The 16,684-nt window shown below is 37.8% G+C and overlaps 1 protein-coding gene across 4 annotated transcripts in view; it reads left to right on the top strand.

Moving 5' to 3' along the window:
* The window catches only part of LOC144311447 (olfactory receptor 6M1-like), a 39,371-nt gene extending 29,817 nt beyond the window's left edge, over positions 1 to 9,554 (top strand). For all 4 annotated transcript variants that reach the window (XM_077893952.1, XM_077893951.1, XM_077893953.1 and 1 more), the window contains 2 exons: positions 8,163 to 8,274; positions 8,491 to 9,554. In XM_077893952.1, the coding sequence (XP_077750078.1) occupies positions 8,521 to 9,468 (948 nt within the window). In that variant the 5' untranslated portion in view covers positions 8,163 to 8,274; positions 8,491 to 8,520 and the 3' untranslated portion in view covers positions 9,469 to 9,554. The remainder of the gene's footprint in view (positions 1 to 8,162; positions 8,275 to 8,490) is intronic.
* The last annotated feature ends 7,130 nt before the right edge of the window (positions 9,555 to 16,684 follow it).

Below are 16,684 nucleotides of genomic sequence, written 5' to 3'. Positions count from 1 at the left end.
GACAACCACCCCCAAATCTCTTGGAGAACAGTTCTTTAAATAAGAGCTTAAATCCTATACACTAAACAGCTAAGTTGAAATTATTTATATGTTAATAGGTTTTTGCTATTTATGCACATGAGTGTGACATCCTCGTAAAGATTGGATTCAAGTAGCAGTAACTTGATTTGAGTCAAGTATTTAAATGTCTGGGATGGTTGTATTTGCTTTAAGAAAACTTACATTCTATTCAGCTTACACAATGGAAGTCGAGAGGAGGGGAAATGATGTTCACATAAGAGGTGAAACGCTTACAAGGAAAGCCTGTAAGGGTAAATATGTAAATAGCTAGAAAAGGGATTTTCAAAAATTTTTAATTTATTCATAGTTATTTAACAGTTTAGAATCTCTTAAAGGCTAAAAGGAAATGTTCCAAATGGTCAATGCTGGTTAATCTGATATTTTAGGTGACTTTTGTTTTAATTGAAGTACAGTTGACACACAATGTTACATTAGTTTCAGGTGTACAACATGGTGATTTAAGAAATCTATAGGTTATGCTCTGTTCACCACAAGTGTAGCTACCATCTGTCACCATACAACACTATTACTTTACCAGTGACCATATTCCCTATGCTCCACCTTTCATTCTCTTACCTCATTTATTCTCTAACTGGAAGCCTGCACCTCCCACTCCTCTCCACCCATTTTTGCCATTAGGAAATACACACTCTACTTTTCTACATTTCCTAGATTTTCTGTGCTCAGGATGCAAAAATGTTAATTTAATAACATTTGGATGGGCACTTTTTTGAAGAGGTTAAATTTATTTCCATACTGATGCACAGGTATCTAAGAAGTGATCCCCCTTCTTGGTGTATAAATATGAAATTACTTTATTCAATCCATTTTAAACTCTCATAATTCATATTCTTAAATTAGATATCCATTTTAGGCATAGGAATAAATACCTAAAATTTGTCCTTTTTAAAAATCCAGTTGTTTCTTTTGTTTTATTAGTATAGTTAAATGTCCTATGGAATTTATTTTTCCTTTAGTGAAAGTTTGAAGATTAATCTAGATGGAAATGTATTGAGCCAAAGTGAGTTGATTGCAACATTTACTATTTTCAAACTTCTTCCACCGGTAGCAAGTTAGTGGTAACATTCCTAAATGATCATAGTGACTAAAGAATACAGTAATTAATCTGGGACTCTAGGTCCCATGCCCAATGTAAATAAATCATAGCTTTAGGGGGGAAGAAGTGAAATTCATTTTAAAAACTTATAATCTAACTCCTCTTGAAAGATCATGATTCAGAGTACCACCTCTCCTCAAATGACAGTAGTGATTGACATAAACTTTTGAAAGAATTTGTTATTTGTGATTATTTATAAAGCCCAATCTGATGTATTTTGGTTCTGTGTGAAAAGAAGCACATCAAGAGAGAATTTGAAGCTATATGACATATTGTGTGTTTAACCAAGAATTTCTGAATAATTTTAAAAGCCACCAAAAGCTATCTGGCCATCCATGTCAGAAAGTGGAATAAATTAGAGACTCCTTCCTCAGGGCCCATAAGGACTGGTCAGCCCTTTATTCTGCTTCCTAGCCTTCATATCTATTTCTCCTCTTCATCATTCTTACATTTCAAAAATCAAGGCCTTATTATGCATCAGGGGATTATTGGGAAGGCAGGTTAACCAATGTCCCTATCTCTAGCCTTATCTCCATCAGATTAACCCTCCATATGTTTGCCAGAGTAACATTCTAAGATACAAAGATGATCAAATAGCATTCTCTCAATGATTCTGAATGATCTCTCACAATATGTCCATATGCAGGGTGCGTGGGTGGTTCAGTGGGTTAAACCACTACCTTTAGCTCAGGTCATGAGCCCAGGGTCCTAAGATCAAGCCCTGCCTCAGGATCCCTGCTCAGCAGGGAGCCTGCTTCTCCCTCTCCATCTCCCTCTGCTGCTCTCCCTACTTGTGTGCATTCTCTCTCTCTGTCTCTCTCTCTCTCATAAAAAAATAAAATCTTTTAAAAAACCAATATGTCATATGAGACCATCATATCTGTCCCTCACCTGTGTCAGCCTCACCAATTGCTCCTCCTCCCAAGTGCCTAACTTACCAAATAACTTGAAGTCCCCAGATGCTCCATGCCCTTCAGTCTTTTATAAAAATTTTTATAAAAGAATTTTATAAAATTCTATTTATTTGGACATAAATATTTCCCTCCAGCACTACTACCACTAGTCTGTCTAAAAATATATTCCTTGTCCTTCAAGAGTTGTTACCTCCTCTGCATTGCCATTCTTGTCCAACAATCCCATAAAACTTTCCTCCCTCTATCAATCCCACAATAGTCCTTGAGTCTTCTCATCATCCACCTGTGAGCTACATGAAGGTGGATATTTCCTTGAATGTGTTGCAGTATCATTAGTTCTGAACATCAATTAGCTACATTTAATGAACATGTATTCAATCATCCTATCAATAAACATTCATTTAGCATTAAATGTGCCAGGCACGCTCCCAGGCACTGGGGGTTCAGCAGGGAACACAAGAAACAGTCCATTCTCAATAAGCTTGCATTCTAGTAATTAGATGACTTACACAAATAAATTAGAAAATATCAAGTGGTGATTAATGCTACACAGAGAATTGAACCAGAGTGAACAGATTGAAAGTGACTGATGCTTCAGATTGAACGGTTAGAGAAAACACCTCTGAGATACTAACATTTAACTTTAATGACAAGTTAGCCATGGAAAAATCTGGAAAAAAGAATTCAGGACCTCCAAAATGAGGTAACACCTAAAGCCAAAGATCTTAGAAGGGAATGAGTTTGACATGTTCAGGAGGAAAACGGAAGCAATGTTACTAAAATATGGTGGCCGGTTAATCACTGGAACTTGAGTATAAAAGTTAAAGAAAAAAAATATTAAAACTAACTTTAGTGAGGCACCCAGGTGGCTCAGTTGGTCAAGCCTCTGACTCGTGATTTTAGCTCAGGTTGTGATTTTTGCATCTTGCAATCTAGCCTCACTCCACATTGGTGCAGTGTCTGCTTGAGATTCCCTCCCTCTGCCTCTACCCTCACTTGTGCAGTCACTCTCTCTTTCTCTCTCTCTCAAATAAATAAATAAAATCTTTTTTAAGGGGATCTCTGGGTGGCTCAGTGGTTAAGCGCCTGTGTTCGGCCCAGAGCGTGATTCTGGAGTCCCAGGATGGAGTCCCAAATCAGGCTCCCTACATGGAGCCTGCCTCTCCCTCTGCCTGTCTCTGCCTCTCTCTCTCTCTCTCTCTCTCTCTCTCTCTGTGTCTATCATGAATAAATAAAATCTTCAAAAAAAACTTTTTTAAAAAACCTATAGCTACAATAACTTATTAATGGATATACAATAAAAAGGAGTATAAAGTTAACCCTCAAACAACCCAAGTTTGAACTACACAGGTCCATTTACACACAGTTTTCCATAAATACAGTACTGTAAACATATTTTCTCTCCCTTATGATTTTCTTAATAACATTTGGTTTCCTCTAGTTTATTGTGACATTACAGTATATAATACATAAGAAAATATGTGGTAATTAACTCTCTATTGGGAAGACTTCTGTTTTGAGAGAGTCAAAAGTTTTGCATGAACTTTTAACTGTGCAAGAGGCCAGTGCCCCTAACTCCCATGTTGTTCAAGGGTCAATTGTACATTACAACATCAAAACCATAAAATGTAGGTGGGGAGAATGAGCAGGGAATAGAAGGATAGTTTTTGTATGTGATAAAAGTTAAGTTGTTATCAGCATGAAATGGACTGATCTAACTACAAAAGATTTTATGGGCAATTCATTCATGGTAACTGCAAAGCAAAAACCAACAGTAGATATCCAAAAGACAAAGACAAGGGAATCAAAGCATACTGCTGTGGAAAATCATCAATTCACAAATTAAGACAACAAGGGAGGAAGAAAGATGTAAGGGAACCATAAAAAAATCAAAAAACAATAAGATGAAAAAAAATGAAAATAAATTTGGAAAATACCATGACTGTTTCTTATACAGTTAAACGTATACTTACCATAAAACATAGTAATTCTACTCCTAGGAATGTATCCAAGAGAAAAGAAAACAAATATTCACATAAAAACATGAACTCAACTGTTCATAGGAACTGTATTCATAAGAGCCAAATACTGAAAACAACTCAAGTGTCTATCATCTGATGAATAAACAAACTGTGATCTGCACAATCTACATAATAGATAATCCTCAGTGATACAAAGGAAAAAATAACTGATACCTGAAACACTTGGATTAATTTCAAAGCATCTGAGTAAGTGAAAAAAAAAAAACACAAAATACTACATGCAGTAAGACAGCATTTATATAAAATTCTGCAAAATTCAAATTGCCCTGATGGAAAACACCTCAGTGGTTATCAGAGACTGAGATAAGGAGAGGAGAGCATTTGCTTCAAAAGGGCACAGGACAGTTTCTAAGATGATGGAAATATTATAAACCATCACAGTGATGCTGGGGGCTTCGTGAACAGATCCATGTGTCGAAACTCAACTGACTGTACAATTAAATTTATATTATCCATACATCGTACATCAAAGAGATGGATTTAAAATAGGTACATAGACATATAAATCTATGTAAATAATCTCTGGAAATCACCTTAAAGCTTACTTTAATACATAATGATTATTTCAGAAAAAAACATGTTTTAAGTTTTCCAAGTTTCTAGTTCCCTGAGGCTTCAAAGCAGCTAAGTTTCTCTTTAAATAAATAAAATAAACAACCAAGAGAATGTCCCAGGAGACCCTAACTTTTATAATGTGATTAGTTACTTCCAATCTAATGTTCTGTGATTGCAATAATAATAATTAACCTTTTCTTATGCCATAGTCCCAGGTGCCATTGTAAACCAAATCTCTGAAGAAGAACACAAAATCTCATTAAATTTCAGTTTATCCCATTGTAATCATTTTAATATAGGCAGGGTAATGTTATTATCTGAAGAGAGTAAATAAAGGCGGTTATATGTAAAATCAAGTCACAGTATACCTGATAAATGAACAGGGGTGACCCAGGTAAATAAAATTTTCACCAAGGGTGAGAGTTTAGACAGATGTTTCAAGGAATGCAAAAATGAAATCTTCTGACAATCAGGATGGATCCACAGAAGAAATGGAAATTCACTGAATAGATAAGAAGTCACATTCCCACAACTAAAAAAAAGAAAAAAACCCAGCTGAGATTTGGGAAGTCCGGGCCACTTTTGGCAGAGATCCAAAATAGAAGTCAGAGGACCTGCTCTAGCTAGATACAGGTGTGTGACTGCTGCATTCACCACCAACCCCCCCCCCGCCCCCCCATTCTGTCCCTCTTAACAAGAATGTGCTCCAGAATCCATAGGACTTGAAACTCTGAGGAATATTCTCAGGTTGACATACACGGTCACATGAAAGATGACAAGGTAATATAACACTAGGACTCATTCCTAGTGTAAATAGAGACTTCGCTTTTCCTGTGGAAATACAAAAAGAATGGAGAAAAATCCACAGAGGTAATGAAGAAGGACAATTTCTCATTCAGAGGAAGAAGGATGGAGCACTGAAGCCAAAACTGAATAACCATTTGGTGTGGTTTTGATTAGCTACTTCATGGGGAACCGTCTCAGATGAGGACTGAGATTTACACACAATTCAAGGCTAAAGCATCACAGAATTGAAAGAATAACAGAGGGAATGCAGCAGGAAAAACAGCCAGCATTCCAGTTTCCTTGCATACTCGAATAGAGAAAATACCAACTGTGCCACAATCAGTATAATGTGAGTATACTTTATTATGCAATTATCCATATTTATATGTTAAATAGTTCGAGTCTCCCTAAATTTGTTTACATGTATAGTTTATGAATTAAAGTGTAATTATGGCTGTCCCTGAAATGACAGTGATGGCAGCTGTCAAGTATGATAGCTTTACTGTAAGTATGTAAATGAAAGTCCTTAATGTACTTTGGTTGCAATTAAATTTTGTCACGTTTTACTGACAGCGGCAAAGATCCCAAATTATCTCTTATCCCCACCCCCACCACATCTTAGTCCTTTTCTGTTCCTCCTTCCCCATCCCAATGCTCTTAACAAACATGTACCAAACACTAAGTATATATACATCACGGTATATAGAGGCCCTAGCTGAGGACCTCAATCTGCCACTGTCGTTATCTGCATTTTACAAAGCAGATGGTTAGGACAGGATGCTTAGGAGTCTCATTAATGCCACTTTTCAAGGATCCACAAATGGTAACGAAGAATAATCTTCCCGCAAAATGAAAGCCTTAACTTGGCAAGGTTACAGTTAAATCCTTAGTCACAGATTGCCATAATCCAGAACCTTTCCCCCTGGACAGGATGGGCTCTAGAGAGGTCATCTGGAGAAGACCAACACAAAGCCAGCTTGCTCTCCAGGATCATGAAGTTAAGAGACTCTCCAAAGACATCAATGTTGCATCTCTAGTTCTTCTCAGAGTTTATTTGACCCAAATACAGCAGAATAGAAAGCTCTCGATGCCATTTTTCCCATTCATATGTGACCCAATGACAACCATGGCAAACGGTAACTGTATTTGTCTTCAACTATCTTGGAATCTTGCTGAAAAATGGCACAGTGCTTCTGCAGATCCCATCTTGTCTAACTTTTACAACACTGGGAAGGAATCAAGCTCCTATCAGGACAATCAGAAACTAAATACCCAAGAAGAAAAATGGAGGACTTTAGGGAAGTTGGGAAACAACTGGCTAGACAAATGGAAGCAACACTGGAATAGATGGCAGGCAGCTGCATGAGAATCCACATTCGTCCTCTTTAACACCTGCTATTCTCTAGTATGGTCAGTAAGGAAGGTGGGAGAGGGGAAAATGAAAGGGAATTTCAAAGCATTTCCACTTGTCCACATATCATGCTCTATTCTATTTTTATGTTAGATCTCAGTAACATTAACACGTATCCACCCAGACATGGTCATGCCTTTTTATGCTATAGTAATTAGTCTTGAGGTTTATTACCTGGGTATAGGATAGTGGGAGGAGGGGTGAATATCATCATATTTATGATGGAAGCATACCTACTGGTACCAAGGCCCTATTTTAATAGATCACCCTTTTGAGGTCCTTCGATAACTTAAAAGCAGTTTATCTTTGGAATTAATGAATCATGAATAAAAAAAAAAATGAGCAACTACAGGAACCGTAAAAGTCACAGCAAACTTTTCAAATGGAAATCCATTCAGAGAAGTTTTTTTTTAAAGTCTTTAGGGCAAAAAAGGCTGCTATGAATTACTTTTCTCAGAGAGTATTAGGTAAATGACCTACTTTCAAGAGGAACCTCGCGGGCTCCAAGCCTGTAGGGATCCTAGCTCTTGTTCATAAATTAGTCATTTTAACATAAAACTAAAAGATTAGTCACAAAATAAAATACCAAAGGACAGAACTTCAATTGAATTAATCAGGCATGTAGTAGATATTCACCAAAGTTGAGCAGTATTCCATGAGAAGCATTTCAAACACCATCCATCTGCATCCACTTTCTTGGACTACCATTTACAATAAATGTCCAAATTGCTGAAAGAATATAAGGCAAAGTGCCCTATTTAAGAGGATCTGTAGGAATTCCCAATCAGGGAATGGGAGGGAAAAGATTTGTTATTCTTCTGGATGTTGCCATACACACAACATTGCAAGGAACAAAGATTATTTTCCAAAAAGATGTTTTTCAAATGTATGAAATAGGTTATGTAAATTATGATCCATACATCATACACCTACTTGCTCCATAACAGAGTAGACATCAAAAACTTTTTACCAGTATAAGCAATAAGAACAACCTATCCAGCCTCATGAGAGACTGATTATTAGTACATCCGAACAATGTGGGTACAGCCATATATCACATTGAGACTCACACAATCCCAATAATAAAAGTGAGGGGAGACAAATGCAGGTCAGATTCCCTTTCTTTGGACTTTCTTGGTTTCTATTCTTTTATGTGGACAATACCTGAAGGGTCAAAATAACTTGGGGGGAAAGGAACTCAACTTTTGTTAACATTCCCTTGCACCATTTTGCAAACCAACTGGCTGGATTCTCAGTTAAGTATTCTCTCTTCTCAGGCACAGAACTTAGCTGGGAAAATAGTAGATTGAGAAGAAAGAAAGAAGAGAAGAAGCACTGGCTCAAAGACAAAAACCATTGCAAAGAGCAGAGTTTAGTGGGACCGTGGAGGTAATTTCATTCAATCAAAAATTTTAAAAATGAGAATACTGAGGTTAGAGGAAGTCACGTAATCTATCCAAGGTCCTATGTATAGGAGAGTGAGTAGCAGCATGAAGTCACTCTTGACTCTTCATCCAAAGCTTTTACTACCTCATCTTTAGCACTGACATCGGAGAGTTGAAAACTTACTGAACCTCATTTTCATCTCTATAATTTTTTTTTCAGAGACGTGCTGCCCAGTAGCTATTGCATGTGATGGATGTGCAAAATCAGACCAGAGTGACTGAATTTACGCTGACTGCCTTCCCTGTTATCCGGAAGCTTCAGATCTCCCTCTTTGTGGTCCTCCTGTTTACCTACATGCTAACTCTAACAGGAAATACTGTCATCATTCCCTTAATATGGGCTGATAATCGCCTCCAAACCCCAATGTACTTCTTTCTCAGTAATTTGTCATTTTTGGACATTCTATACACTACCTCAGTTACCCCAAAGCTGTTAGCTTGTCTCCTAGAGGACAAGAAGACCATATCTTTTGCTGGCTGCATGACCCAAGTATACTTCTTTTTTTTCCTGGGGACAGTGGAGTTTATCCTCCTGGCAGTGATGTCTTTTGACCGCTACGTGGCCATCTGTAACCCTCTGCGCTACACCGTTATCATGAACAGCAGGGTCTGTCTCCTGCTGGTTCTGGGCTGCTGGATAGGGGCTTTCTTTTCTGTGCTGTGCCCAATTATCGTGGTCTCCAGACTGCCTTACTGTTATAGGGAAATTGGTCATTTCTTCTGTGACATTGCCCCTTTACTGCAGGTGGCCTGCATAGACACTCATTTCATTGAGATGATAAACTTCCTCTTGTCCTCCTTTGTCCTCCTGACCTCACTGGTATTCACCATTGTGTCCTACACCTACATCATCTCTACCATCCTGCGCATCCCCTCAGCCCAAGGACGTCAGAAGGCCTTTTCCACCTGTGCTTCTCACATCACGGTTGTGTCCATTGCCTATGGGAGCAACATCTTCATGTATGTGAGGCCCAGCCAGAGCCATTCACTGGAGTTTGACAAAGTGACAGCTGTCATGACCATAATGGTGACCCCTCTTCTGAACCCCTTCATTTATAGTCTAAGGAATGAAAAGGTAAAGGAAGTTTTGAGAGAAGCAATCTTCAAAATTATGTCCTTATGGCACAAGAGAACTTGAAAGTTTTTTTCCTAAAAAGGCTATTTTTAACCCTGGACTCCATGTGAATAACAGCATGCTTGAAGACCATAAAATTTGTGGGAAGATATAAAAAGGCTTCATGCCGCATCAGATATAAAGTATTTTAGTCAAGATCCAGAGGAAGCAATTCAAGCATAGAGAAAATAATACATTTTAAATCTATGAATGGACCATATCACACACAGAATATCATGAATTAATTTAAAATACTTAAGTAATGACACAGAACATGCATTTTATGCCTGGATATACTAGTTTTTTATCATATGACATTTACACTATCTGAACTTTTGTTTTCTCATTGGCAAAGTAGGAAATATTTTACACTTTTCCTTTCTCTTTTTCTTATTATAGGCTTAATCTAAATGGTCTAAGAAATCCAGCCACAGATAATTATAAGTTAATGCTTCTTCTAGGTATTATGATGATGCAACATGATTGGCTTCATTCTAGAAAACTAAATACCACAAAAAATACTCTATTAATTACTACTACTACTACTACTACTACTAATAATAATAATAATAACAAAACAAGGAAGAGCAGTAACATATCCAATATTTGTTTTTATTTAGGTCATTGTTAGATAAAGATTAATATAGTTGCCCCTTTGTGTTGTTTTATTGCTTTTCATGAGTTCCCATGTTACTCAAAAGCTCCAATCTGCTATACTACTACAGAAATGAAAATCCTGAGCCAGTAAGAGAATTTAAACATAATTTTGGTATCCAACTATATCTGGCCCCAGGTTGGGCCAGACTTGACACTGAAAATGTATAATAACTTCATAAACTCTGAAAAATAACATAAATATACCTTTTTACTTTTATGTTGATTATTATTCTTATGATCAACACTGTTATAATATATAATGTATAATAATACATTATTATAATATATTCTATTATAATATAATAATGTTTCTACATTGATTCTTATTAGATACTTGTCCCAAATGTGGTGATAGCTGGGAAATCTCTTACTTTTGCCATACTCAACTATAACTGGGTGTTTTAAATACTCTTTTTCAATATGGGAAGAAGAAAGGAATGGACCAAAATAACCTATAGAAATTTTAAAGCACATCCACTTGCTAGATGAACTATATCCCTCCAACTATGGACAAAGGGCATGACAACCAGAGAGCCACTGTTTTATGTAATGAATTCATTGATCCTTCCTCTTGCCAGCCAATTCTCACATATTCCTTCCTCCTGACTCAGTTGTAAGAAAATGTTCAGTAGCAACAACTGAACAGACATCTCAATTACATCACAAATTCTCAAAAGCTGCAGTGAAGTATACCAAAGGATTTATTATCGGTGGTCAAAAGTTTAGCTAAGCTACTCCATGGTAGCCATTTGGCCAAGCAGCCTGGTGACTATAAACTGACACTAGCCCTTCCCACAAGCACATGCCCTAGATAGTGTCCTGCAGAGTCACAAACAAATGTAACTTTCTGACATGACCTCCCCAACAGCTTTTGTGCTCAACCATCTTCCTCATCCACGAGAATCTTCCCCTTCTGGGTCCCTTAAATAAGGTCCCAGTGCAAGTTACCAAAACTTGCTCTTCTAAAGATTGTATTTTTTTAAGATTTTATTTATTTATTCATGAGAGACACAGAGAGAGAGACAGACACACAGACAGAAGGAGAAGCAGGCTCCCTGTGGGGAGCCCAATGTAAGACTCAATCCTGGGACTCCAGGATCACTCCCTGAGCTGAAGGCAGACACTCAACCACTGAGCCACCCAAGAGCCCCACATGGTACCTTTTTATCTTACCATAAATCTGACTTTCACTTGAGGGTACTAATAGCCCTGGGGTTCCTGTAAGCAAGTGGCCTCCCTTCCATATACCAGGGGGCTAGTGGTACAGGGCTGTAGGAACAGGCTCAGTATTATTGTTGCTATTGTTGACAGTGTTCTTTTGCTCCCAATTTCCACTTTCAAATCACCATTCCTCTGGTTTTTGATAAAACTTCTCCAAGGCTTATATTACACAATCTTGTAAGATTTATTTGTTTCTGTCTTTTATTACCTGAGTTTCAAGGAAGTTTCAAGAAAGAACTGTCATGGAGCATTCAGATAAGACAATGAGGAAGGAATTTTTTTTTAATTGAATTTCAAAACATGAAAACCACTGGTGACATATTGAGTAAAGACATTTTTAGAGGTTTGTGGTCTTCCACTTCATCCTACAGATTACTATCATTGTAGGAAACCTTAATATCCAGGAGGTGCCTGGGCGGCTCAAGGGTTGAGCATCTGCCTTTGGCTCAGGGAGTAATCCTGGGGTCCTGGGATCAAGTCCTACATCGGGCTCCCCACAGGGAGCCTGCTTCTCCTTCTACCTATGTCTCTGCCTCTCTCTCTGTGTCTCTCATGAATAAATAAAATCTTTAAGACAAAAAAAGAAACCTTAATATCCATGTGAACAGCTCATAAAATATACTAAAATTTGAATTTCTTAATCTTACTTCCAGTGAGTATCTCTTGCATTCCTGTTCAATCATCAGCTCCATTATAACCTTGGTGTTGCCGTTATATAGAATTACTCAAACTCTGAAACCCCAAACCAAGGTATCAATGGTGGACCACAATTTCCCAATCCTATAGTTTTATTTCTTCAACGTATACTCCATGGCCTCACCTGGATCTCCAGCCTATGGATGACACATTTTTTCTTATCAGCCTTTCTGCCTGATATATGGATATTTGTAAAAATGTGTATGTATAGATATTACATGTTTTTAAATATATATTCATAATATATATCTTCTACAAATATACATATTTCTACAAAGAGAAGAGAGAAAGGGAAGGAGAAAGAGAAGAGAAAGTGAAAGGGAATGTATAGTTCCTTGCAGTGGAATGAACACCTCCAAAATGGAAGCTGGCATAAAAACAAGAGCCTGTGGGCAATATATTTCAGGGAAGATATATTAAAATGCCTACTATTTTATGTGTAGTCTTGATATCTTCAAGCCTCAAGGGCCTCAAAGGCCTAACTAAGTTCTTCTACTTTTGCCAGATATACTCCCCCACATCAGGAAAGGCCCCATTTACTTGGTTCCCGTCTCAGCCAGACCAGCTGCATTATACACAGTCCTCAATTGACTGATGAGTGGGTAAAGAAGACTGATGAATGTGTTTACACACACACACACACACACACTGAAATATTACTCAGCCATAAAAGAGAATGAAATCTTGCCATTTGTAAAAACATGGATGGACTTAGTATTACGCTAAGTGAAATCAGTCAGTCAGAGAGAGATAAACTCCATATTGTATTGGAATTGAAGAAACAAAACAAATGAGCAAAGGGGAAAAAAAGAGAGAGAGAAAGGCAAACCAAGAAATAGATTCTTAACTAAAGAGAACAAACTGAGGGTTGGGCGGGGATGTGGGGAAGAGGGGTGACATAGGTAATGGGGATCAAGGAGTGCAGTTGTCATGATGAGCACCGGGTGTTATATGGAAGTGTCAATCACTATATTGTTCACCTGACACTAATAGTACATGTATGTTAACTAACTGGAATTTATTTATTTATTTTTAAGATTTTATTTATTCATGAGAGACACGCACAGAGAGAGGCAGAGACATAGGCAGAGAGACAGAGGCAAGCTCCATGCAGGGAGCCTGATGTGGGACTCCATCCCAGGACCCTGGGATCATGCCCTGGGCTGAAGGCAGGCGCTAAACCACTAAACTGCTAAACCCAGGAGCCACCCAGGGATCCCCAACCAACTGGAATTTAAATAAAAATTTAAAAACAATAACAAAACAAAACCAAAACGAAACCAAACAAACAAAAACCCCGAAAGGGTTTTGGCTGGCTGCCAACTAAGCAGTTGTTCATTCTGCCTCTGAGTGTATCCCCCATGTGGTCCCGCATGGCATGTGGCATCCTCCTTCCTTGGCTGTAGGCATATGTGACTAACACACTAAATGACAGTCCTATCTGTCCCATATCAGGAATCTTGTGTTCAGCCATCCTCACATCCCTAAGGCAGAACTCCATCCCTCACCAATGGGGTGAAGACTGTGAAGTGCCACATTTCTTTTCCAGCATGTGTGTGTTGTGTTGTGTTTGTGCTGTGGTGGTCTGTTGTGTTGTGTTGTGTTGTGTTGTGTTGTTGTGTTGTGTTGTGTTTGGGATGCCCAGAAATGCTGTAAGTTGGGGAGCAGGTTAGGAGTTCTGGTGAGAAAATATATAAGAAATAATAAATGGAAACAGTGGTAAATTAGATAGGACGGCATCTCATGATTGCCTTTAAATAGTTGCCATGTAAACATCTATTCTCTGTGTTCACCACTTTCAACACCCCAGCCACCAAAATCTAAAACAAATCCCTTATTCTTAACCCTTTAGAAAAATAAGATAATTTGCTTTTAAGGAGCCCCATATAAAAGGGATAAAATGTGGGAGGGGTGGTCTGTGGTATAGAGCAAACCTCTTCATTTACTGGCAAGCCAAGAGTGAGATTTTATAACAAATACATTTGACTTGAATACAAATTTTCTTTGGTGTTTTCCTGAATTTTCCTTCTCCTAACTCTACTCGATTATAGGAGATTTATTATCTATCTATATCTATATTATATTTCTAGAACTCTCTTCATTAGTGTTTAGTAAATGTGAACTGAATAGGAAGCTCAATGCCATAAAGAAATAATATTAAATTGGCAAACATAAGACAGGTTCTCGTTCTGTTCTCTTACCACCTCGATCTTGAAAATCCTACTTTCATTTTTCTCATTTGTAAAATGAAATATTTGAGAAAGATGCTCTCACAAGTCCTCTTATTGGTTTTCTTTGATTTTAGATCTGTATCTGTGGGAGGTACTCACCACAAATACTTTTACTGCAGTTTTTACCACAGAAGGGAACAGGATGGTGTAGGAAGTAGGAGCATGGCTTTTGAAGTTAGGCCCATGGTTTGACTCCACTCACTAGCTGAGTGACTTTGGGGCAGTTATTTAATCTTCAGCTCCTCAGTTAGCTCATCTGTAAAGTGGAGATGATAGTATCACTATAGGGTTATCCAATAGTGAAATAGGATAAAGCATGGACAACTTTAGCAAGTTGCCTTACACATGCACATGGTAAGCACTAAGCATTTTTATTAGCTGTGGCTGAGATTAAAGCTCATCAAGTCCCTGAGGATCAGTGCTTGAAGGAAGAAGTAGCAACGCTTTGTATGTTCCCTAAAATGTGGCAGCTTTGCTCCCGAAACACGTGTCTATGATAGACTGCTGTTGGACTAATAACTGAACTTGTGATAGGCCTTTATCTCCAAAGATAAATGGAGAAATATACTTCTGTCTAGAATTAAGCTACTTAACCCTGACTTTATAGACAGCTCATAAATATTTAAGGGAGTCTGAGAACTTGTACTTTCATGAAAAAATATAAATTTGTATTTGTGCATTTTCTTCCAGCAATAAGATTTTCCCAATAGGATTTATTTGATTTTATTTCTGATGCTCTCATTTTAATTACCTTGCTTGAATCTCATATTCTAACTCTGAAACTACAGGAACCCAAACACTACATTGTGAATTCTTGAACTCCTCAGCCTCTTCCAGTCTAATCTTTGTGGACTCAGGCAAGCCAGAGAACAGCAAATGTGGGAATAATTACCAAGGGAAGAAGACAGAGAACAAAAATGAGACAGAATCCAGAGGAGTAAAGTCTAATGAAGTAATTGTACATAGTTCCGCTCTAACACATTCAGAACCATCAGGAAATATGACCTGTGAGGAATTTTGCAACTTCAGGCATGCTGTTTTGTCTGTGAATATGCTGCCCACCTTAAATATTATTGGTTACATTACAATTTCTAGGGTAATAATCTTAAGATAGTTTATTTTCTTATATATACATATACTAATTTATTTTTAACTCATTCATTATGTACTGGATCCCTCTTTTGTGTCAGACATTCTGTTACACTTTTTCTATGATACCTTCCTGCTATGAACACTTGATTTTCTATGACTCTAGCTTAAATACATCATTATCCTTGATAGAATTTTCCTTCTTTTTTTCATGAAATAGGCAGATAGATTCAATATATTGAAATTGTTTGGGAAGGACTCATTGAGCTACTAGTTGAACAATATTTTCATAAAGTATAACATTTCAGGAACAGCCCTCAACTGTTTCTCAAGTTATAAGCAAAAACCAAGTTCAACTGAGGTTGCATCTCGCCCTAAGGCCAGATGGACTATGACTCATTTGAAACAACAGTGACCCCTTTGAAACTTTTGAACACTTTACATAGTACATGCTCAAAAACATGTGAAGATAAGTCTGAAACTACGAAGGGAAAAGTACAATCAATTAAAATTCTCTTACAGAGATAATCATCGTTATCATACTGATGTAATTTCTCTTTTTCTCTCCTCTGTGCTCTACCCTTCAGGAGAATTGGCACTCAACCAGAGGTTTTTTCAGGTGGGTCACTGTGGACTGGTGTTCTTCTTGTCCACATGTACATGATATGGATATTGCTACAAAAGTAATTTCCACGGTTGAGGAACATGCTGGGTAAGTCCCTAGCTCCTGTCTGGCAACAAGGATTCCTGTTCTCCCTCAGATCATTAGGTACTTGAAAGCTACTGCTTTAACTCTTCACATCAGTCTTCACATTCACTGTCTTTGCCAAAAGTCAGATGTCCCTGCTGCTTACCGCAAGTGTGATAAGGGCCAACAACTCAGACACTTGAATGGCTTTTCCATTCTACCCTGAGATGAACTGTTCTTGGTTCTCTGAGTACCTGGTGCTGCCTCACTGGGAGCTGAGAATTTCTGAGCACATTGGCATCTTTACTTCCATGCTTTCCTGGTTGGGAGTTAAGCTGTTCTTTCCAATAGTCTCATTTTCCTTCCATCATTTTAACATGGATTTTCTTTTTCTTTTTTTCTTTTAAGATTTATGTATTTATTTGAGAGAGAGCACACGCACAAGTGGGAGAGGCAAAGGGACAGAGAAAAGGAGAGAGAGAATCCCAAGCAGACTGCATGCTGGGTGTGGAGCCTCACCCAGGGCTGATCTCACCATGCTGAAATTTTGACCTGAGCTGATCAAGAGTTGGCTTACCGGACTGAGCCACCCAGGTGCCCTGATTTTCATTTTTTAAACTAAACAGATTATATAATTAAAAGTGAATGAATTTTAAAA

Source organism: Canis aureus, chromosome 3, assembly GCF_053574225.1.
Source record: "Canis aureus isolate CA01 chromosome 3, VMU_Caureus_v.1.0, whole genome shotgun sequence".
Lineage (NCBI taxonomy): Eukaryota > Metazoa > Chordata > Mammalia > Carnivora > Canidae > Canis > Canis aureus.
Note: the sequence above shows the minus strand (reverse complement) of the source record. Positions and strands in the feature narration are given on the sequence as shown.